Source organism: Trichosurus vulpecula, chromosome 4 (assembly GCF_011100635.1).
Source record: "Trichosurus vulpecula isolate mTriVul1 chromosome 4, mTriVul1.pri, whole genome shotgun sequence".
NCBI lineage: Eukaryota > Metazoa > Chordata > Mammalia > Diprotodontia > Phalangeridae > Trichosurus > Trichosurus vulpecula.
The window spans coordinates 161,821,779-161,844,805 of record NC_050576.1 but is presented as its reverse complement, the minus strand read 5'-3'; the positions used below and the strand labels follow the sequence as shown (position 1 = coordinate 161,844,805).

Sequence of the window (23,027 nt, the reverse complement as noted above, 5' to 3'; positions counted from 1 at the left end):
TTAATTACCAATATACAAAACCAACTCTACCAGTTCCTTTATTTGCCTCAAACTTCTGCATATAGCTACATTTTGTTTGATTTCGTTTACGAGAATGTCAAAATTGATATGATTCATTTCCTTTGAGGTGGCATGGTCAGGGTGCTGGACTTGCAGTTAGGGAGATCTAAAGTCCAATCTGGCTTCAGACACTTAATAACGTTGTGACCTTGGGCAAATCACTTCTTTTACTATCTGTTTCCTTATCTGTAAAATGGAGATAGTAATAGGACCTATTTCACAGGATTGAGGATAAAATGGGATTGTATTCATAAAACATTTTGACAACTGTAAAGCACTATATAAATGTTAATTATTATTATATCCGCTCAGTCAGTGGACAGGTATCTCACATTACATTTAGAGTACCAACTGTTAAGTTAGTTAGTTATGTAAGTTAGTTGGATTATTGCTGCCCCCTTTTTTGCCATTCTTCCACTGTCAGTGTAGAAAGGGGATGGGGGTTATTCAGGACTGAAGAACGTTTTTTATTCTGCTTTGTCTCAGGGGTTGACAGAGCTGACATATTCATCACCAAGTGGCTGAGCCTACTAGTGGTGAGGCTGTCTTTACTTAACTAGCAGAAAACAGACGTAATCTGTTGCTAGAAGCATACACCAAGCCTGCCAGAGTTTATACCCTAGCCTTGGAGAAACTAGGGTTACACCTACACCCATATAAGGAATTGGAGTAGAGCTTTGCAACGCAAAAACAAAAAGAGTGTATTCTCTCAACCACAGTTGCCCTTGACTTAACCAAAGTGATTTCTGAGCTCTTCTTACCTCTTATTGTGGAATATATTTTGAAACAGTTTAGTTTCTCTAAGCAAAATCAGTAGCCCATTGTTCATAATCAGTAAATTGTCAGATTTCTTCATTGATTGTGCTCTCCCTCCCAGACACCTTTTATTTAACTACTTTGTATTTGTTCTTTATATACTTGTCTTCCAGAACATTAAACTTAGAACTCTGTCCTTGAGAGTAAGGATTGTTTATTCTTTGTATACATATTGAACACTTTTAAATACTTATAGATTGAGTGTTTAAAGAGGTTAGGTTGGAGTTGTTATAATTCCACCCACTGTATTCTTCTCATCTTTATCCTTGCCTTTTGATTTGGTATTTACTCTGACCTTTTGTTGTAACCAGTTAGTAATCTGACTTTGCACACAACTGACTCAGAAATCACTGCTCTGTCTGTAACCATTCATTTCCTTTCTTTCAAGTCATAGTCAGATTTCTTTCTTTATGCTGTTCTGTTCTACAGTATTTCCAACTCTCTTAAAGAAAATATCACGACATACAGGCATCAGGCTTATGAAAAGCCTGCTAGACTTTGGCCTTTTGCATTTCCTGACCCAGAGTCACACCACAGGGAACTTTTATGAATAATGTAGCTTTATTTTTTCATTTCAGAAAGGCATTCAGCACAATATCTCATAGTATTCTTGGAGAGAAGGTGGTGAATTGTAGTTTGAATGATAATAGCTGTGGATTTGGAGTCAGGTGAGCAGTAGATTTGAAGCCCTTCCCTGATCCTTGTTAGTACAGCCACATGGTAGTTAACTGACCTCCTAAATGACAGTTTGGCTCTCCCGGGCCACCTTCTCTCCTTATTTCTCTCCACTCTTGCACTTGGTGACCTTATCAGCTCTGATGAGCTTATCATCTCCATGCTAAAGGCTCCCAGATCTGCATGCCCAACCCTAGGGTCTCTCTGCTGAGCTCTGTTTGTGCACATATCTCAATTTTACATGTCTAAAACACAATTCATTATTATTCCCAAAAGGATGCCACCTATGTTCCAAATTTTGCTGTTTCATTCCAGGGGCCACCATCCTTCCAGTCACACAGAGTAGTAACAACTTCATTGTTATCCGTGACTCCTCGCTCTTGGTCACCCCTGCGTATTCAGTCAGTTACTAAATCTAGCGGTTTCCACCTCCAGTCGTGCGGCCCCTCCCTGAATTCAGTCCAACAACAATTTGCTAACTACTTAGGGGAAGAGGGGAAATCAGGATTTCTGTAGTGCTGTGTTCCAGGCCCTGTGCTAAGTGCTTCACAAATATTATCCAGTTTGATCTTCACAACAACCCTGTGAGGAAGGGGCTGTTATTTATCCCCATTTTACAGCTGGGGAGACTGAGGCCCTGAGAAGTTAAGTGACTTGTTCAGGATCACACAGCCAGTACATGTCTGAGGTTATATTTGAACTCAATATCTTCCTGACTCCAAGCCTGCTGCTGTATCTACTATACCACCTATGTGCCTTAGTATATGCCAAACACTATGCTGGGTCCTTAGGGAAAGAAAGAAAAGCATTTGATTCTGGACTTAATAGGGAGCCCTCTTGTGCTCACTGAGGAGGGAAGTGATGCTGTCATTCCTGGGCTTTAGGAAAATCCCTTTGGCAGCTGAAAAGGATGATGGATTAGAATAGGGAGAGGCTAAAGGCCAAGAGATCAATTAGGAAGCCCTCAATACCTCTCACCTGGACCATTGCAACAGCCTCCTAATTGTTCTCTCTGCTTCCAACTCCCTCTACTCAAATCCAACCTCCACATAGCTGCCAAAATAATTTTCTTAAAGTCCAGGCATGACCACATCGCACTCCCCTACTCAATAAATTAAAGTGGCTTATAATTTCCTGTAGGATTAAATATAAACTGGTATTTCAAACCCTTCACAAATTGTCCCTATCCTTTTTTTCCGGCCTTACTATGCTTTATTCCCCTTCTGTACCATACAGTTCAACCAAACTGGCCACCTTTCTGTTCCTCACACATGGCACTCCATCTCTGGGCAATTTCACTTCTGCCTCTTAGAATTCCTGATTCCATTCAAGGCACCACTGTCCTCTGTTTGAAACCTTTCCTAATTTCCACCCCTTATTCTTCCCCCTCCCCCAAGCTGCCAGCTCCTCTCCCCCCAAAAAATCATCTTGATTCTGTTTTATACAAGCTGTCTTCCCTCACTAGATTATAAGTTCCTTGAAGGCAGACGGTGCCACTTTTTTCTTTGTACCCCTAGTGCTTAGCAAATAGTAGATGTTTAATAAAAGTTTAGTTGAGTGATGAATAGGATGAAAATTTTTATGAACAACTGAAAAGAAATAGATATCTTTTGTCCAGAAAAGAGAATGCTTGAGAAGATAGAAGATGTGATCAGTATTTTCAAATATGTCACAGGTCGTGTGAAAAAGGAATTATTCTGTATTGCTTAAAACAATTGAATTAGGATCAGTTGATAGTAGTTATAGACAGTCTGTTTTCAGCTCAACCTGAGCAAGAATTTTCCAGACTTTTCCCAAAATAGAATTGGCTCTCTTATAAAGTAGTGAGAGCTCTCTCTCACTGAAAATATTCACTGGACAGTGGTTGACCTGTCAGGGATGTCCTTGAAAGGATTTTTGCATTGTGTGGGAAGTTGGACCATACAAGTTGTCTTCCTACTGTGAGATTCTATGGTTTAACTTAGTATATTTCTATATATGTTTCTGAGCATAGCATAAGCTGTTCCTTGCCTTGTTCACTCAGTATGCCTTGCACTGATCCCATTGGGTTTATAGCAGTAGGATCTAGCTTTAGCTGGAGAAAGGTTTATTAGAATATTTTCTGAATTTCCAGTAGTGCGGTAAATAAATGTTATGAGTACACCAGGTAAATCACCACCGAGATTCCTTCAAACTCTGGAATTCCGGAATTCTTCCCAAGTATTTCCTTAAAAAGCACAAATTCTGAAATGGTTCGGAGAAAGAAGTAATTAACCTCTGGGATTAGCTTATTTTATGTCAAAATTATTACATTCTCAAAACTATTAAATTGGGAAGTAGAAAGTTTTTTTTTTCTTAGAGAAGTAGAGATAATGGAGAGTCCCGGGGTGAAAAATTGAACAATTTTAGAGAAATGTTTTTGTTTTGTTTCTGTTTTTTTGGAGGCAGGGCAATTGGGGTTAAGTGACTTGCCCAAGGTCACACAGCTAGTATGTGTCAAGTGTCTGAGGCTGGATTTGAACTCAGGTCTTCCTGATTCCAGGGCTGGTGCTTTACTCACTGTCCCACCTGGCTTCCCCGAGAAACGTTTTGATATTTTTATGTAGGTACCTTTTTATTTCCTTCCTTTTGTTACCCAGAGGATCTCCAATAAATTCTCATTAATCCTTAATTTCTACCATTAATGTCTTAATAGGAAACCTTCCTCACACATTACACATCTGTCCCAGGACAAACAGAATGTGATACCACATACTAAAATACTGTAATAAAATGTAATTGTCAGTATGTCATATCACAAGGCTAAAAATTCACAAAGAAAAGCTATACCTCATTATTAATTACATTGTCTATAGGCCTTTTTCAGTGTCCTTATTTGTGCTTGTCCTAGAAATTGAAGGAGATATTTTTCTGCTGCAAGAGTTAAGTTCATTTGGAGTGCCAGTGGATTGTTCTCACTTGCTGTTACGTTAACATGTATAAGTGTTGTATTTTGTGAAAAGCATCTATTGAGTCATATGGTTTGGGGTTTTGTCATTCATATGGACATTTATGTTTATAAGTTTCCTAATGAACCAGCATGACATTCTAGTATAAGTCTAGTCTAGTCATTATGTATGATCTTTATGATATATTGCTGTAATCTCCTTACTAATATTTAAATTTTTATATCAATATTCATTAGGGAAATTGGTTTATAGTTTTACTTCTGTTTTGACTCTGCTGGTTTAAGGTATCAAGACCATATTTGTGTCATAGAAGAAGTTTGGTAGGACTCCTTTACCTATTTTTTTTTAAGTATATTGCTATAGAACTAATTGTTCTTTAAATGTTTAGTGGGTTTCTTTAAATGTTTGGTAGGTTTCTCTTGTAAGATCATCTGGTCCTGGGTTTTTGTTTCTTTGGTCATTCATTTATGGCTTGTTCAAGTTCTTTCCAATGGTTGCGTTATTTAAATATTCCATTTCTGGGTCTATTAATCTGGGTAATTTATATTTTTGTAAATATTCATTCATTTTATTTAGATTATATGTAGTTGGATGAAATAGCTCCTCATAATTGCTTTTATTTTCTTCGTTGGTTGTGAATTTACCTTTTCTATTTTTGATACTGGTAATATGGTAGTATCAAATTAGGTAATAGCTTATCCATTTCATTGGGGGTTCCTCTCTTGGAAAAAATAATTCCTCATTTTATTTACTAGTTCAATGGGTTTTTTAACTTTCAATCTTTTTAATCTCTCCTGTGACTTAAGGATTTCTATCTTGGTGTTTAATTGTTTGTTTATTTTTTAATTTGTTGATTTTCTAGTTTTTTAATTGCCTGCCCAATTTATTGATCTGTTCTTCATCTCTTTAACTGATGAAAGCATTTTAGAGATACACATTTCCCCCTAAATATTGCTTCTGCTGAATCCCACAACTTTTGGTATGTTGTCTTACTGTTGTTATCTTTAATGAAATTACCATTTGTATAATTTGTTCTTTGACCCACCCATTCTTTAGATTTAAGTTATTTGATTTCCAGTCAATTTTTCAGAAGCTCATCTTGGGCTTAACTAGTACCCAAGTCTAAGAAATCTAGCATTCTTTCCACTATAGCATAGTATCCTTCACCTTTGGAACCTTGGGGGTTTTTTTTGTTTGTTTGTTTGTTGTTTTAAGATATGTCTACTAAATCTTTTTTTTAAGGATTGTTACCTCCATACTTCATATTTCAGAAGTGATTTCACAAATGTGGTTAGTGGTTACTCATTTTTCAGATACAGATCATAACCTTTCCATGCCTTTTTATGGTTTCATAAATTGCTGTGGCCAAAAAAAAAAACTACTAAATGGTTATGCCTCTCTTAATTTAAACTAGTCCAACAATTCACTTCCACAAACATTTAAGTACCAACTATATGCAAGACTATGATGGGCACTAGAGAAATAAGCAAAACAAAAAAATCCATGACCTCAAGGAATTTACATTCTACAGATTTTCTGGCATAATCTTCAAGCCCCAGGGTCACCTCCATGACATAATTAGATATCATAAGAGAACTTTGGTTACAGTTCATTACTAGCATATCAGTTTAATGACAGAAATCCACATCCTTCAAATAATGAAGGAGGGGGAGGCGAAGTTACTACTTTAATGAACAGGTTTGAACTTTCTGACCAGTATGAACAGAAGCTGAAACTCATATTCTAAAGTTCCCTCAGTCCATTCCGACTGAAAACTCAGTGGCATCTTCTGAAGAATAAATTATCAAATGAGGCTTTCTTCTCCAGGGGTACCTCAAGTTTTTCAGTATAAGATCCAGAGGGCAACCCTTGGGCTAATATAAGTATCAATTGGAGGCAGATTTCAGAATTGGAATGGCCTGCTCTATAAGTAATAAATTCTCCATTGCTTGTGAATGTTTAGAAGATATTCTACAGGGTGTCCCTAAAGTCTGGACACAGACAAAAATGCATATTTTGAAATATTTGGAATATTGGCAGACCTTAGCCCCCTTGACTTCTTATTTTGGGGTATGCTAAAGGAGAAGGTGTACTCAATGAAAATCACAGATGCAACACATTTGATTGAACGCATAAAGTGTGAATGTGCTAAAATGATGGCAGTGTGGAGTTACTGCATCGAGTTCATGTGAATCTTGCAAAGCGCATCAACCTTTGCATCACAAATGATGGAAATCATACTGAAGATGTTATTTGTTAATATTCCAACTAAATAAAATGTTGTTGAAAATTTCATTCATTTCATTTCTTAAAAGAAAATACGTATTTTTGCCTATGTGTCCAGACTTTAGGAACACCCTGTGCAACATTAGGCTAGATGACTTCTTCCAACTCTGGGAGTCTAAGAATGTCTGCTTTTAAACTACAGCAAAAGTAGATTTCATCTTAAATTGAATGATGATTGATGTCACCATCCACTTCTTGTGGATTTACAAAGATCATGGGGCCCGTCTTGCAGGCTAAAACCAAGAGGAATTCCACTTATTGTAGAGAAAAATGACAGTCAATTGGCTCCAATGAAATTTTGCTTTTTTTTTTTCTTTCTTTTAGGAATGATGCTGAGAAAGGTGATAAGGCTGATCTCCAAGAGCCATAAGGTGAGTCTTCAACAGATTTATGATTCTTTTGCCAAGTTAATGTTTCAGTGCAATTTTCATCCAACATCCAAAATAGTTTTTGTTTAAATAATGTGATTTGATTAGAAAAACCTAGAGAATTAATAGGAAAATTAATTGATATAATAGTTTCAGTAAGGAAGCAAGTTAGGAAAACATCCACAAAAATGATCATTTCCATATAGCAATAACAAAACCCAGGAGGAGATAAAATAAAATTTCATTCACAATAACTATTAAATGTAAAAAATACCGATGAATCAATCTACCAAGGCACTTAAAGGTTTAATATAAATACAATTACAAAATACTCTTTAAAGAAATAAAGAATAACTTAGATAATTTTCTATTCATTGCTTATTGTTGGGCTGAGCCAACACAAAAATAACAACAGTATTATATGAATTAATTTATAAATTTAGTTTTATGCTAATCAAACTACCGTGGGCTTCTTTATAAAGCTAGACAAAATAATATTTATTTTCAGGAACAAAAAGTTCTCACATCTCAAAGGAAATAACAAACAGGAATGAAGAAGTAATGCACTTTAGATCCCATACTGTACTACAAAACAGTAACCATCAAAACTATTTGGTGCTGGTTAAAAAATAGAAAAGGAGATCAGTGAAACATGCTAAGTGAACAAGAACCAGAGACAACTGAAAGCAATAACCGAGTGTTGGATAAACCCACGAATGCAAACTACTTGGGAAAGACCTCCATATTTGACAAGAATTACTGGAGAAAAGGGAAAGCAGTTTAGCTAAAAAAAAATTTATACCCAAAAAGGAATCTGAATTCCATTTCTGCCCATTTCAACCTGTAGGAACTTATTTGTTCTGAACAGTGCATGTCCCATGGACAAGATTCACTCCAAGACATCTTTATAATTGTCTGCCCTTTCCCTAATGGAATTTAACAGTCATTTCCTTCTGAACCCCCAGTGCATATCAGAAAATATTGCGTGTATATATATATATATATATATACATATATATATATATATATATTCATGTCCCTCTTGAATATTACTGGATGAGTAGGAATAAAGCTACATGGGGAGAGCAAACAAGGAATTGAGCTGTGGTTTGCTTAGTCTCTTGTTGAGCACATTATTGAGATTTTTAAAAGAGGAGTCTTTATACCATTTTTTAATGTAAAAAAAAAAAGCCTGTTTAGCCCTACAAAATTAAAGCAAGAAGTATTTGTGGTTTGTATTAAAATCCTGGATTCTGAGAGGCCCCTGGCCATGACGTGTCAGTGAAAGGATGTTGATTTTTATTACTTAGTTCAGGGTGACCTCTGTTTAATTGACTCATGAATGCTGCTCAGCATCTGTGTTCTGGAACTACGAAGGCAGGGATGCAGCTGGTTGTTTCCCCTGGAAACAGGCAACCAACTGAGTGATGCCATATTTCATACATAAACCTGTGAGAAGTAAAAAACCTATTTCCTAGTCTTTGATTTGCTGAAGAAGGGCATGACTGATAAAGTCATGGGATTACTGTAGAAATAGCACCACCCTGTGGCCCTTCAGAATCTCTCTGGTTTTCAAGTGCTAGTGTTACCATTAAAGAAGCTTAAAAGTTCATGTGTTTTTCTATCCGATCTTCCTTTTTCCCTATATTAGTACTTCTGCCACAGTTAGGTTTTTTTTTTTCCCCATTTAGGCCAAATTTGAGGAATAATGTCATTGCTTCAATAACCAGTAAAGTAAATATAGCTGTAAATATATTTCTTCTCAGCCAGTTACATTATTTGAGCATCATCCATCGTATGCACAGCACCCACTGCAAAATGCTGTTTTTGTAGCTACAGAAGAAATGAACCTTAACAAATTTAGAATCTTAAGAGATCCGCTGGTGGTTTTCAGAGAATAGATAACAGTTTAAAGTGTAAGTATTTCCCAAAATTACTGAATCTAGGATTTTAACAGTTATAGTTGTAATACTTTTGTAAACATACATTAATGTTACTTTTTTATTTGTTATTTTTTCATTCTTCTAAAAATTTAAGTATCTGTTGCTGTCACATGCATGTGCTTTGGGGACATAAAAAAGAAAGATGACCTATCCCCTTGAATCTTGTAATCAGATATATAGGGGTGGTGGTGCAATACAATATGAGCAGTCTGCAGCTTACAAAACAGGTTGTGTTACTAAGGTTTGGTTATTCGAAACTTGGAGTACATTTTGTCCATATAGATAATAATCGTAAATGTAGCAGCTCACAAAATCTTATTTAATCCACAAGGTAGCTAAACTGTACCACTGATCGTATTGGCCTGAGCTGTGGGTTTATGAGGAGGCTGTGGCATGTAGACTGTTCTCCCAGACAAAATATTGAGATAGGAATAGTTAATCTCAATATGCATGCAACCCCAGCTACTCCCAGGTGTTTTGTGTCTTGTGTTCCTGTCTCCACATCATTGATTAAAATGTTAAATAGCACAAAGCTAAACAGAAATTCCTGAGGCAGGATGCTAGAAACTAACATCTAATCATTCATGACCAACTGTATGGCTCCAGCTGTTCCACCATGTCCCAATCAGCCTAGGTGTTGTCCTCATGTTGGGGGAAGTTGGTAGTGCAGTGGATAGAGCACTGAACCTAGAGTCAAATTTGACCTCAAACAGTAATCTCTATTTGCTTCAGTTTCCTCATCTGTAAAATGGGGATAATAATAGTACTTATTGCCTAGGGTTGTTGTGAGGATGAGATGATATGATAATTATAAAGTGCTTAGCACTGTGACTGGCACAGAGCAGGCACTATATAAGTGTTAGCCATCATTATTGGGTTTTTTGTCTTTTTTTATCAATTTATTTTTAGTTTTCAACATTCACTTCCACAAGATTTTGAGTTCCAAATTTTCTCTATTCTCCCCCTACCCCAAGACAGCGTGCATTCCGATTACCCCTTCCCCCAATCTGCCCTCCCTTCTGTCACACCCCCCCACCTTCTCTTATCCCCTTCCCTTCTATTTTCCTGTAGGGCAAGATAGATTTCTATATCCCATTGCCTGTATATCTTATTTCCCAGTTTCATGTAAAAACAATTTGTAACATTCATTTTTAGAACTTTGAGTTCCACATTCTCTCCTTTCCTCCCTCCCTACCTACCCTCACTGAGAAGGCAAGCAATTCCATATAAGTTATACATGTGTAGTCATGCAAAACACTTCCATAACAGTCATGTTGTGAAAGACTAACTATATTTCCCTCCATCCTATCCTGCCCCCCATTTATTCTATTCTCTCCTTTGACCCTGTCCCTCCTCAAAAGTGTTTGCTTCTGATTACCCCCTCCCCCTCCTCCCATTCACCCTCCCTTCTATCATTTCTATTCCCCCCACCCCCATCCCCTTCTCCCCTGCTTTCCTTAAGACAAATCCAATGCAAGTAAGGTTCACTCATTCCCTCTCACCTCCCTCCTCTTCCCCTCCACTGTAAAAGCTTTTTCTTACCTCTTTTATGTGAGATAATTTACCCCATTCTACCTTTCCCTTTCTCCCTCTCCCAGTACATTCCTCTTTCACCTCTTAATTTTATTTTTTAGATAACATTGCTTCATAGTCCACTCACCCTGTGCCGTGTGTGTGTGTGTGTGTATTCCCTCCAACTAACCTAATACTGAGAAAGGTCTCATGAGATACAGATACCATCTTTCTATGTAGGAATGTAAACAGTTCAGCTTTAGTAAGTCCCTTATGATTTCTCTTTCTTGTTTACCTTTTTGTGCTTCTCTTGACGCTTATATTTGTAAGTCAGATTTTCTATTCAGCTCTGGTCTTTTTATCAGAAATGCTTGAAAGTCCTCTATTTCATTGAATGTCTATTTTTTCCCCTGAAGGATTATACTCAGTTTTGTAGGATAAGTGATTCTTGGTTTTAATCCTAGCTACTTTGACCTCTGGAATACCATATTCTAAGCCTTCTGATTCCCTGATGTAGAAACTGCTAAATCTTGTTGTTATCCTGATTGTGTTTCCACAGTACTTGAGTTGTTTCTCTCTGGCTGTCTGCGATATTTTCTCTTTGATCTGGGAACTCAGGAATTTGGCTATAATATTCCTAGTAGTTTTCCTTTTGGTATCTCTTGCAGAAGGTTGATCAGTGGACTCTTTCAATTTCTATTTTCCCCTCTGGTTGTAGAATGTTAGGGCAGTTTTCCTTGATAAATTCTTGAAAGATGATGTCTAGACTCTTTTTGATTGTGGCTTTCAGGTAGTCCAATAATTTTTAAATTATCTCTCCTGGATCTGTTTTCCAGGTTAGTTGTTTCTCTAATAAGATATTTCATATTATCTTCTATTTTTTCATTCTTTTGGTTTTGTTTTATATTTTCTTGATTTCTCATAAAGTCATTAGCTTCCATTTGTTCCATTCTAATTTTTAAGGAATTATTTTCTTCAGTGAGCTTTTGGATCTCTTTTTGTATTTGGGCAATGCTGTTTTTTTTTAAGGCATTCTCCTCATTGGCTTTTTAAACCTCCTTTGGCAGTTGAGTTGCTCTATTTTTTAAGGTATTATTTTCCTCAGCATTTTTTTGGGTCTCCTTTAGCAAGCTATTGACTTATTTTTCATGATTTTCTTGCATCACTCTTATTTCTCTTCCCAGTTTTTCCTCTACTTCTCTCACTTGATTTGCAAATTTTTTTTCCAGCTCTTCCATGGCCTGAGACCAATTCATATTTTTCTTGGAGACTTTGGATGTAGGAGCTTTGACTTTGTTGTCTTCTTCTGGTTGTATGTTTTGATCTTCCTTGTCATCAAAGTAAGATTCTATACTCTGAGGTTTTTTCCCCACTGTTTGATCATTTTCCCAACCAATTACTTGACTTTTTAGCTCTTTTTAAAGGTAGGACTCTCCTTCCAGTGTAGAGGGTTTACTGTCCCCAAGCTTAAGGGGTTTTGTGCAGCTGTTTTCAGAGATATTTCTAGGGACCTGTAAATTTTCAGTTCTCCCAAAATTGTATGATCAAAGGAGAGGTGTTTACTCCTCTTCTAGTCTGTGCCCTTGTCTGTGAGTGACCACAAGCATTCTTTTCTGCCTTGGAACTGTGAGAAGGATTCCCTCTCCACTGCCATCACAAGCTCCGCCATGCTAGCGCTCTTCATCCCAGGACCTCTACCCAGGATGGTGACCCAGATCCTAGCATGGGCAAAGCAAGAAAATCCTGCCTCAGCGCCAACAGAGATCCCTGCAATTCCTCTCTGACCAGCCACCGTATTCCCCCCCACTGTCTTGCCAGAGAGCTCCAGATGCAGCTGCTGCCACCCTTGCCTGGAGCTGGGGCCAGACCATGTTCCTCTCTCACCCAGGTCCAACAGACCTTTCCTACTGACCTTCTAAGTTGTCTTTGGCATTTGTGGGTTGACTGAAAACCACCACAGCTACCAGTGATTCAGGCCTCTGAAGCCTGCTCCAGGTTTACCCAGGGCCTGGTCTGTGGATTACACTGTTTTCTCAGAGTGGTGCAACAGATCTTTCTTGTCGACCTTCAAGGTTGTCTTGAGCTGGAAATTTGTTTTACTCTGCCATTTTGTTGGTTCTGCTGCTCTAGAATTTGTTTAGAGTCATTTATTACAGGTATTTGGAGGGGTTTGGGAGAGAGCTCAAGCGAGTCCCTGCTTTTACTCCACCATCTTGGCCCTGCCCCCTATCATTATTGTTTAAATTATTAACTAAACCACTGTATTTTTTCCACAAGAATGTTATGAGTGTCTTTGTGAACTGTTTTCTTAATATCTAGGCAAATTATACCTATAACCTTCCCACATTTGTGAATCCTGTTAAAGAAAATTAATTTTAATGTGCCAGGACCTATTCTTGTTAAAAATAATGCATGCTCTTTCTGATCACATCTTCCCTTTCTTAGTTGTTTGGTAGCTATCCCCCTAATATATCACAGAAAAGTAATAGTAGTATTGGTATGTTACAGAATTTTGCTAGATATTGAAATCAAGCCCATTTGCCTGAGGTTTGTGAGATCAATTAACTCCCATTTTTGAAAATTAGGAAAACAGTTGCCCTTTGCCTCTTTCAGTCCTTGCCCCATTCTTTATAATCTGTCAGTTACAATTGAGGGTGGCCGCACAATCACATGTACCATGTTTTTTAGTACCTTGGAAAGTACTTCAGTTGGGCCTGGTGTTGATGGCTTATCAAGAAGAGCTAGGTAGCTTGAGGTTTGTTGTATTTTGTTTGTCTTGTTTTGTTTTTAACTATCTTGGGTTTCAAGTCTCTATTTCTCATATAAAAAATGTGTTTCCTGGATGTGGAAAGAACCTCTCCTCTAGGTCAAAGCTTCCCTTGAAACAAAAACATTAAGCCCAATACATGTATAACATTGATCACATCTGAAAATGCGTTTATTATTTTTCCTTTTAATAGTCATAGTCCCATGACTTTAATAACTAAGAATTCAGTATCCCTTATTGATCTTTTCACTTGGATTGTTTTGGTTTTTGTATCTTCTTTTGGTTCTCTTTATTTCACTCTGCATCAGTTTGTATAGAATTCAGGGCTTCGGGGGCGGAGCCAAGATGGCGGCTGGTAAGCAGGAACTAGTGTGAGCTCCGTACTGAGTCCCTCCAAAAATCTATAAAAAATGGCTCTGAACCAATTCTAGAACAGCAGAACCCCCAAAAGAGCAGAGGGAAGCAGGGCTCCAGCCCAGGACAGCCTGGATGGTCTCTGGGTGAGTTCTATCCCACACGGAGCTGGGAGCTAGGAACGGAGTGGAGCAGAACCCAGCCTGAACAGCGTGGACCATCCAGACCAGAAGCCGGGCGGAGCATGCCCTAGCGCCCTGATTCAGTGAGCTGCGGCAGTTACGAGACTTCTCAACCCACAAACACCAAAGACTGCGGAGAAGGTTAGTGGGAAAAGCTGCAGGAGTAGAAGGAATTCGCAGTTAGGCTTCCAGCCTGGGGGCAGCTACAGCTGTTGTTACTTCCGGCTCCAGACCCACCTGGTGGGAGGAATTAAGTGGCAGATCAGAGCAGGAGTGAAGAGCCTGCTGAAGATCTAAGCCCAGTCCGGGTTGGGGGTTGGGGAAGGAGCAGTGCTGGTGTGGCAGAGCTGGCACCTCCCCCCCAAACGTGGAACATAGAACTCTCTAGTCTACAAACAGTCATACCCCACTGAAAAACTCAAAGGTCAAGTTAGTTGGTTGGGAATATGGCCAGGCAGCGAAAACGCACCGGGATTCAGTCTCAGACTTTGCATTCTTTCTTTGGTGACAAAGAAGACCAAAACATACAGCCTAAAGAAGTCAATAAAGTGCAAGAGCCTACACCAGAAGCCTCCAAGAAAAACATGAACTGGTCCCAGGCCATGGAAGAGCTCAAAAAGGATTTGGAAAAGCAAGTTAGAGAAGTAGAGGAAAAATTGGGAAGAGAAATGAGAAGGATGCGAGAAAACCATGAAAAACAAGTCAATGACTTGCTAAAGGAGACCCAAAAAAATACTGAAAAATACACTGAAGAAAACAACACCTTAAAAAACAGACTAACTCAAATGGCAAAAGAGCTCCAAAAAGCCAATGAGGAGAAGAATGCCGTGAAAGGCAGAATTAGCCAAATGGAAAAGGAGGTCCAAAAGACCACTGAAGAAAATACTACTTTAAAAATTAGATTGGAGCAAGTGGAAGCTAGTGACTTGATGAGAAATCAAGATATTATAAAACAGAACCAAAGGAATGAAAAAACGGAAGATAATGTGAAATATCTCATTGGAAAAACCTCTGACCTGGAAAATAGATCCAGGAGAGATAATTTAAAAATTATTGGACTACCTGAAAGCCATGATCAAAAAAAGAGCCTAGATATCATCTTTCAAGAAATGATCAAGGAGAATTGCCCTGATATTCTAGAGCCACAGGGCAAAATAGAAATTGAAAGAATCCATCGATCGCCTCCTCAAATAGATCCCAAAAAGAAATCTCCCAGGAATATTGTCGCCAAATTCCAGAGCTCCCAGATCAAGGAGAAAATACTGCAAGCAGCCAGAAAGAAACAGTTTGAGTATTGTGGAAACCCAATCAGAATAACCCAAGATCTGGCAGCGTCTACATTAAGAGATCGAAGGGCTTGGAATACGATATTCCGGAGGTCAATGGAGCTAGGATTAAAACCTAGAATCACCTACCCAGCAAAACTGAGTATCATGCTCCAAGGCAAAATATTGACTTTCAATAAAATAGAGAACTTTCAAGCTTTCTCAGTGAAAAGACCAGAACTGAATAGAAAATTTGACTTTCAAACACAAGAATCAAGAGAAGCATGAAAAGGTAATCAAGAAAAAGAACAAGAAAAAGAAATTGCAAGGGACTTACTAAAGTTGAACTGTTTTGTTGACATTCCTACATGGAAAGATGACATGTATGATTCATGAGACCTCAGTATTAGGGTAGCTGAAGGGAATATGCATACATATATGTTTATGTATATATATGGGTGAATGTGTATGTATGTATATATCTATGTGTGTATGTATATAGAGAGAGAGGGAGAGAGCAGACACAGGGTGAGTTGAAGATGAAGGGAAGATATCTAAAAGAAATAAAATCAAATTAAGGGATGAGAGAGGAACATACTGAGAGAGGGAGATAAGGAGAGAGAGAATGGGATGGATTATCTCCCATAAAGGTGGCAAGAGGAAGCAGTTCTGTGGGAGGAGGGGAGAGGACGGATAAGGGGGGAATGAGTGAACATTGCTCTCATCAGATTTGGCCTAAGGAGGGAATACCATACATACCCAATTGGGAATCTTACCCCACAGGAAAGAAGAGGGAAGAAGATAAAAAAAAAATGGGGGGGATGATGGAGGGGAGGGCAGATGGGGGTGGAGGTAGTCAAAAACAAACACTTTCAAAAGGGGACAGGGTCAAAGGAGAAGATTCAATAAAGGGGGATGGGTTGGGAAGGAGCAAAATATAGTTAGTCTTTCACAACATGAGTATTGTGGAAGGGTTATACATAATGATACACATGTGGCCTATGTTGGATTGCTTGACTTCTTACGGAGGGTGGGTGGGAAGGGAAGAGGGAAGAGAATTTGGAACTCAAAGTTTTAAAAACAGATGTTCAAAAACAAACAAAAATGTTTTTGCATGCAACAAGAAGATAAGATACACAGGCAATGGGGCGTAAAAATTTATCTTGCCCTACAAGAAAGGAAGGGAAAAGGGGATGGGAGGGGAGTGGGGTGACAGAGGGGAGCGCTGACTGGGGAACAGGGCAACCAGAATATACGCCATCTTGGAGTGGGGGGGGGAGTAGAAATGGGGAGAAAATTTGTAATCCAAACTCTTGTGAAAATCAATGCTGAAAACTAAATATGTTAAATAAATTTTAAAAAAAAGATAATAAAAAGAAAAAAAAAGAATTCAGGGCTTCTTAAATGTTTTCTACTTGGGACCCCTTCAGTGTGACCCACATAGGGTCTTGACCCACATTTTAAGAAGCACTGGATAGATCATCCTCGGTTTCTTTGAATTCCTCATTCATAATTTCTCCCTACACAGTATTACCTTATATTCATATAACAGTTTATTTCAGCCATTCCCCAGTGTATGTGCTACCACAAAGTGCTATTAGGAATATTTTGATTTATATCCCTGTTAGTCATGTCTTTGTTCACTCCCTTTCTTAGTCTAAAAACCACGTTCCTTGTCAGAAAAACCAGATGTAAAGCAAATTGAGCAGCACCACCTTATCTCTGTAGCTTATCCCTTTTAATCCTCTTATCTGCATCAGTCTTTTCATTCACCCTTCCTCTTCATAGGAATTGTTTTCCTTTTCATCTTTAGAATTTCATTCTTGAAAATTGTCCATTTCTCCTGAATTGGCTTTCCCTGTAGAATTATAGGCCAAGGGATCCTACTTGTCCTTTCTCTGAAACCTTTGGCATCTGCTCTGCCAAAACATAGAAGATGTGTTAGACTCACTTGACTGCCCTCTTTCTCGTATCTAAGATGCAATCAAGCAAATGATTTCTTTTTTTGATTGAGAATCAGATCCAGACTAGAAATTCCCCTCATTGGTTTCCCCCACCTTTTAAATGATGTTTTCATTAAAGCAAGTTGGAAATGTTTAGGTGTTCTACTTTTGTCAGACAGCTCTATTAAATGTTCCCCCCAGCACTATTACATTGTGCATACATGCTAGTCTTATAATCATTTTCCTGAACCCTTCATCTATTACCTCTTTCTGTCTCCAATGTCAGGAGAAAAGAAAGGATAGCTGTTTATAGGTATAAGTAAGTCTCTAATAGAAATAGGAGGAATGCTCCTGCTTATGTATTCCTTTGTGTGATAAAGGATAAATTATACTAGAGTATAAAGGGCAAAAGTAGGGAAGGAGTCATTAGGTTAGGGCAGTTAGGTAGGGAAAACTTCTGTAATTGAACTACCACTGGGCATGGATTGGGAAAAGAAACAAGATGAACATGGAGAGGAAGAGACATCCAAGCTTAAAGGAGAACGTCAATAAAGATACGAAGATAGGAATGATTAAGCTATATATAGCAAATATAATGTCAAGCTAGAATGCAGTGGAAGGAACCTATTAAAGAGTAACCAGCTGGGGCTAGAGAGGTAGAATACCAGTTGATGTGATAGAAATGAAGGAGCCACATTTTACCCCCCCAAAAAAAGTTTCTCCCCCGAGCTTCAGTCGGTAATCACCAGTTGCCTATTGGACATTCCAAACTATTGCCTGGAAATATCTCAAATATAACATATCCAAAACTAAAGTCATTATTTCTCCTCCCACAGACCTCCCCCGCAACCCACCTCTCTTTGAATTTCCAATTCCAAAGTCCCTATTTCTATATAAAGCAAAATTCCCAGGTTCATCACATTGGCATATTCTATTAGGCACTTTGCTTTCATCACCATATCTATCCAATCAGTTGCCAAATCTTGCCATTTTACCTCCATAACATCTCTCATTTCTGATGCTTTTCTCTGCACACACAACTACCATCTTAATTCAGGCCCATTTGCCCTGTCATTATTCTAGTAGCTTCCTAGGTCTCCCTTCCTCTAGTCTCCCCCCACCATCCAATCCGTCTTACTACTACCAAAATGAATTCTGTTTATTGCGCATCTGGAACACTACTGTGCTATAAGAAATGATGAGCTCAGTGATCTTAGAAAAAACATAGATTTGCATGAAATAATGAAGAGTAGAATGAGCAGAATCAAGAGAACTTTGTATATGGTAACAGCATTATTGTTTCAAGGACAACTTTGAGTGAATAAGTCATTTTGACTATTATAAATATCCAAATTAACTGCAAAAGACCTATGAGGGAAACACTATCTGCATCTAGAGAAAGAGCTGATAAATAGAAATATGTTGTAAGGGCAAGCAAAGTGGGACTTTTTGCTGTTTTTTCTTTTGGAGTGCTTCTCAGCACTAAGGCAGTCAGGTGCCTTTGAGTGAGTCTTGCCTTTGTTTGAATCAAGAGTCTTTAATGACCTGCTTAAGTCACAAGAAAGCCTAAGTCATATAAGTTTGAGTCACATGGTTGATGCCTTCTGACCCTGAATAAATGTATATATACTCTTAGGTTAGCATTTTGCTTGGGGGCTCACTCATTAGAAGAATGTTCATGTGATTTGGCCAGATGAGACTCTGGGTAGCTGTTAAGGAGGCCCAGGTTTGAAAACCCAGATGACTTCTCTCTCTCTCTCTCTCTCTCTCTCTCTGTTAACTGTGTGTGTATTGCTATGGTTAGACAGTTAGAAGCCTGTCTGTTGATTTGTGTTATTTTCTCTTTATAATTTCTGTTTGTATTTTTCCTGAAGTTCAGAGTGCTGACTTTTTCCCCTAAACTAAGTGAATGATACATGTATGTTTAATTAAAGTAAGATTGTTAACTCATTAAAGTTGCTTTCCTTTTAAAAAGCAGATCAAAGAACCTGTGCTACCAGCCCTCCTGTGTGCTGGTGTTAATGGCTTTACACCTGCACAGCAGCTGCAAGCAATGTGACAACATAGCAAGTTGTACATAATCGATTATCTTCTGTATTATACTGTGTTATAGAAATGCTTCATTCCATGAATTAAAAATAAAATAAATATTAAAAAGAAATGAAGGAGCCACAATAGCTTCTGGATAGTCAATAGACAAAGAACATTTACATGGAAAGCACTGTGCTAAGTGCTGGGGATAAGAATACAAAAAAGAAAGACAGTCCCTGCCCTCAAGTAGCTTACATATGGAGAAAACCACACACAAAAGAAAGCTGAAAAGCTATGGAGGAGATATGGGGAAAGAAATCTAAAATGAATAAGACCAGTGGGAAATGAGGAGATGTCTGAGGAGGAAGTGTCAAAAAGACCATGTGACATATGAAAATAGTATTTTAAAGAAAATTATTCTGGCAGCGTGTATGGAGGGAGGATGGAGTAGAAGAGAGCTGGGTTGAAGTTAGGGAAACCTGCTACAAAGCTAATTTTTAAAATACTCTAAGCTGAAATGACCATAGTGGTTATGGATGGGTGGAAATACAGAGAAGGGAGCAAATTGACAAAACATTACAGCAAAATTGGTAGAATGGCATGATTAGATAGGTGGAATAAAAAAGAGAAGAGAGTACAAAATAATTATGGAGTTGCAAGCCTTGAAACTGAAAGGGTACCATTATCTAGTGTGGTACAAGAAAACACTGGATTTGGAGTCAATAGGCCTGATTTCTGCCGCTTATTATCTGTATTACTTTGAACAAGTCCCTTCACTTCTTTTTCCTCAACTATAGAATGAGAGGGTTGGATTAGACAATCTCTACAGCCCCTTTCAGCTCTCAATTTGTGGTCCTGTGATCCATGTTCAAATTGATAGGATGTTTTTAACTATAAGTTTCTGGAGACCAAGGACAAGTTCATCATATTCTTTTGTAGTATATAGTCCTTTCTATATAATAAATATGCAGATTCTTACAAGAGAAGGCAAAAGACTTTTTATCTCATTTGTCTTCAAAATGTCTTTTTCATTTAGGTGATACAATAGTGATAAAAGACTTACTGTGCTCAGTACCTGTGGGGAACTCAGACACACACTAAGGAAAAGGTTCATAGAGTGTGATTACAAAGGAGAGGGAGCATAGAATAGGGAATAAATAGCTTGCCTTAGAATAGTAAGAACTAAATTCAAGGTCTACCTCTGACCCATACTGACTATGTGATCCTGGACAAATTCTACAAATTCTCCTATGAAATTGTTCAAGGTGCCCCAAGCAAATTTCTAGATTATAGGTTGCAGAAGATGCTAATCTGCATTGATAGAGCAGTTTTCCTCTGAGAGGTATTCCCTGTATATACCATATCTAGCTATCTACAAACAAGCAAACACACACACACACATGCACACTTGCACAGGCTCAAAATCAGTCCAGACTCAAAAAAAAAATTATATGTATCTTAACTTCCTCCCTCCCTAAAGCTTAAAGAATTAATTGCCCAAGGCTATACTAAAACTACTTGAATTTGCATTCTGTCCCCAAACCAAGTTAGTGATATTGGCTTTCTTTTCTAAAATTTGTGAGAACTAAAATAATAATTAGAATATTCCACTGCATTTTAGTCTCATCGCTTTTCAGCTGCAGATATCAGTACCACTTGGGTAAATAAAGTCACATAACCAGGAGTAAAACAGATGGCCTCTGATTCATTTGTTAAGGGCACAGCTAGATTGAAGAGAGAGATACAAAGCATTAGAGAAGGTTAGCCTTTGATTTGGGGGCATTAGCTGTGATGTCATCTTTGATTTTTTTAAATAATATTTTATTCTTTTTCCCAACTACATGTAAAAACAATTTTTAACATACTTTTTTTTCTTATTTTGAGTTCCAAATTCTTTGCCTTCCTCCCTTTCTTATTCTCTAAGAAGTTAAGGAATTTGATATAGGTTATACATGTGCTATCATGTAAAATATTTCCATATTAGTCATTTTGTGGAGGAAAACTCTATAACCAAAAAAGAAAGAAAGTGAAAAGTAGTATGCTTCAGTCTGCATTCAGACTCCCATCAGTTCTTTCTTTGGAGGCATATAGCATTTTTTTACCATGAGTTCTGTGGAATTTTCTTGGATCATTGTATTGCTGGAAATAGCTAAGTCATTCATGGTTGTTCATCATACAATATTGCTATTATTACTGTATACAGGGTTCTCCTGGTTCTGCTCAGTTCACTCAGTATCAGTTCTTGTAAGTCTTTCCAGGTTTTTCTGAAATCATCCTGCTTGTCATTTCTTATAGTACAACAGTATTCCATTCCATTCAACTCACATACCACAACTTGTTCAGCCATTCCCCAATTGATGGGTATCCCCTCAATGTCCAATTCTTTGCCACCACAAAAAGAGCTCCTATAAATACCCTTGTACAAATAGGTCCTTTTTCCTCTCTTTTGGATACAGACCCAACAGGGGTATTGATGGATCAAAAGGTATGCAGAGTTTGATAGCCCTTTGGGCACAGTTCCCTTTGGAAAAAGGACCTATTTGTACAAGGATGTTTATTGGAGCTCTTTTTGTGGTAGTGAAGAATTGGACATTGAGGGAATGCAGCATAATGGAATACTATTGTTCCATAAGAAATGATGAGCAGGCAGATTTCAGAGAAACCTGGAAAGACTTGCATTAACTGATGCTGAGTGAAGTGAGCAGAACCAAAAGAACATTGTACACAGTAACAGCAACACTATTCAGTGACTGACTTTGTTAGACTTAGCTCTTCTGAGCAATGAAATGATATAAAACAATTCCAAAAGACTTATGATGGAAATTGCTATCCACATCCAGAGGAAAAACTATGGAGTCTGAATGTAGATCTAAGCTTACTATTGTCTTTTTTTGTTGTTTTTCTTTCCCGTGATTTTTCCCTTTTGTTACAAATCTTTCACAACATAACTAATGTGAAATATTTTTAATATGGCTGTACATATATAGCCTATATCAGATTTCATTCCATCTTGGGGAGAGGTGGGGGAAGGAAGGCAGTGGAACTCAAAATCTTATAAAAGTGAATGTTGAAAATTAATAATTTAAATAAATGGGGAAAAAAGAGTGGTTAGATCAATTCACAGCTTCACCAACAGTATGTCAGTGTCACGGTTTTCCCACATCCCCTCCAACATTTGTCAATTTCCCTTTTTGTCATGTAACCAATCTGATAAGTTTGAGGTAGTACTTCAGAGTTGTTTTAATTTGCATTTCTCTAGTCTAACCAATGGTGATTTCGAGCATTTTTTTTTTGTATGAGTATAGGTAGTTTTAATTACTTTGTCTGAAAACTGTTCGTTCACATCTTTGACTATTTATCAGTTGGGGAATGACTTGTCTTATAAATTTGACTCAATTCTCTATATATCTGAGAATGAAGCCTTCATCAGAGATACTTGCTGTAAAAAAAAAAAAATTGCAGTTTTTTGCATCCTTCTAACCTTGATCGCACCTATTTTGTTTGTGCAAAAACGTTTTCGCTTAATCAAAATTAACAGTTTTACATTTCATAGTGTTCTCTCTTGTTTGGTCCTGAATTCTTCCGTTATCCATAGATCTAACAAGTAAATTATTATATGCCTCCCTAATTTGTGGTATCAACTTTTATGTCTAAATCATGTGCCTATTTTGACCTTATCTTGGTATACAGTATGAGATGTTGCTTTATACCTAGTTTCTGCCATATTGTTTTCCAATTTTCCAGCAGTTTTTGTCAAATGGTGAGTTTGTATCCCTAAAGCTCGTATCTTTGGGTCTAACAAACACTAAATTACTTTGGTCATTTACTACTATGTATTGTGTATCTAATGTATTCTGATGGTCTGCCATTCTGTTTCTTAGCCACTACCAAATTGTTT

General features: G+C 37.7%; 1 protein-coding gene across 6 annotated transcripts in view; it reads left to right on the top strand.

The window, feature by feature from the left end:
• The window catches only part of DAP3 (death associated protein 3), a 53,873-nt gene that overhangs the window by 12,511 nt on the left and 18,335 nt on the right, over positions 1-23,027 (top strand). For all 6 annotated transcript variants that reach the window (XM_036754812.1, XM_036754813.1, XM_036754814.1 and 3 more), the window contains one exon: positions 7,089-7,135. In XM_036754812.1, coding sequence (XP_036610707.1) covers positions 7,089-7,135 — 47 coding nt within the window. The remainder of the gene's footprint in view (positions 1-7,088; positions 7,136-23,027) is intronic.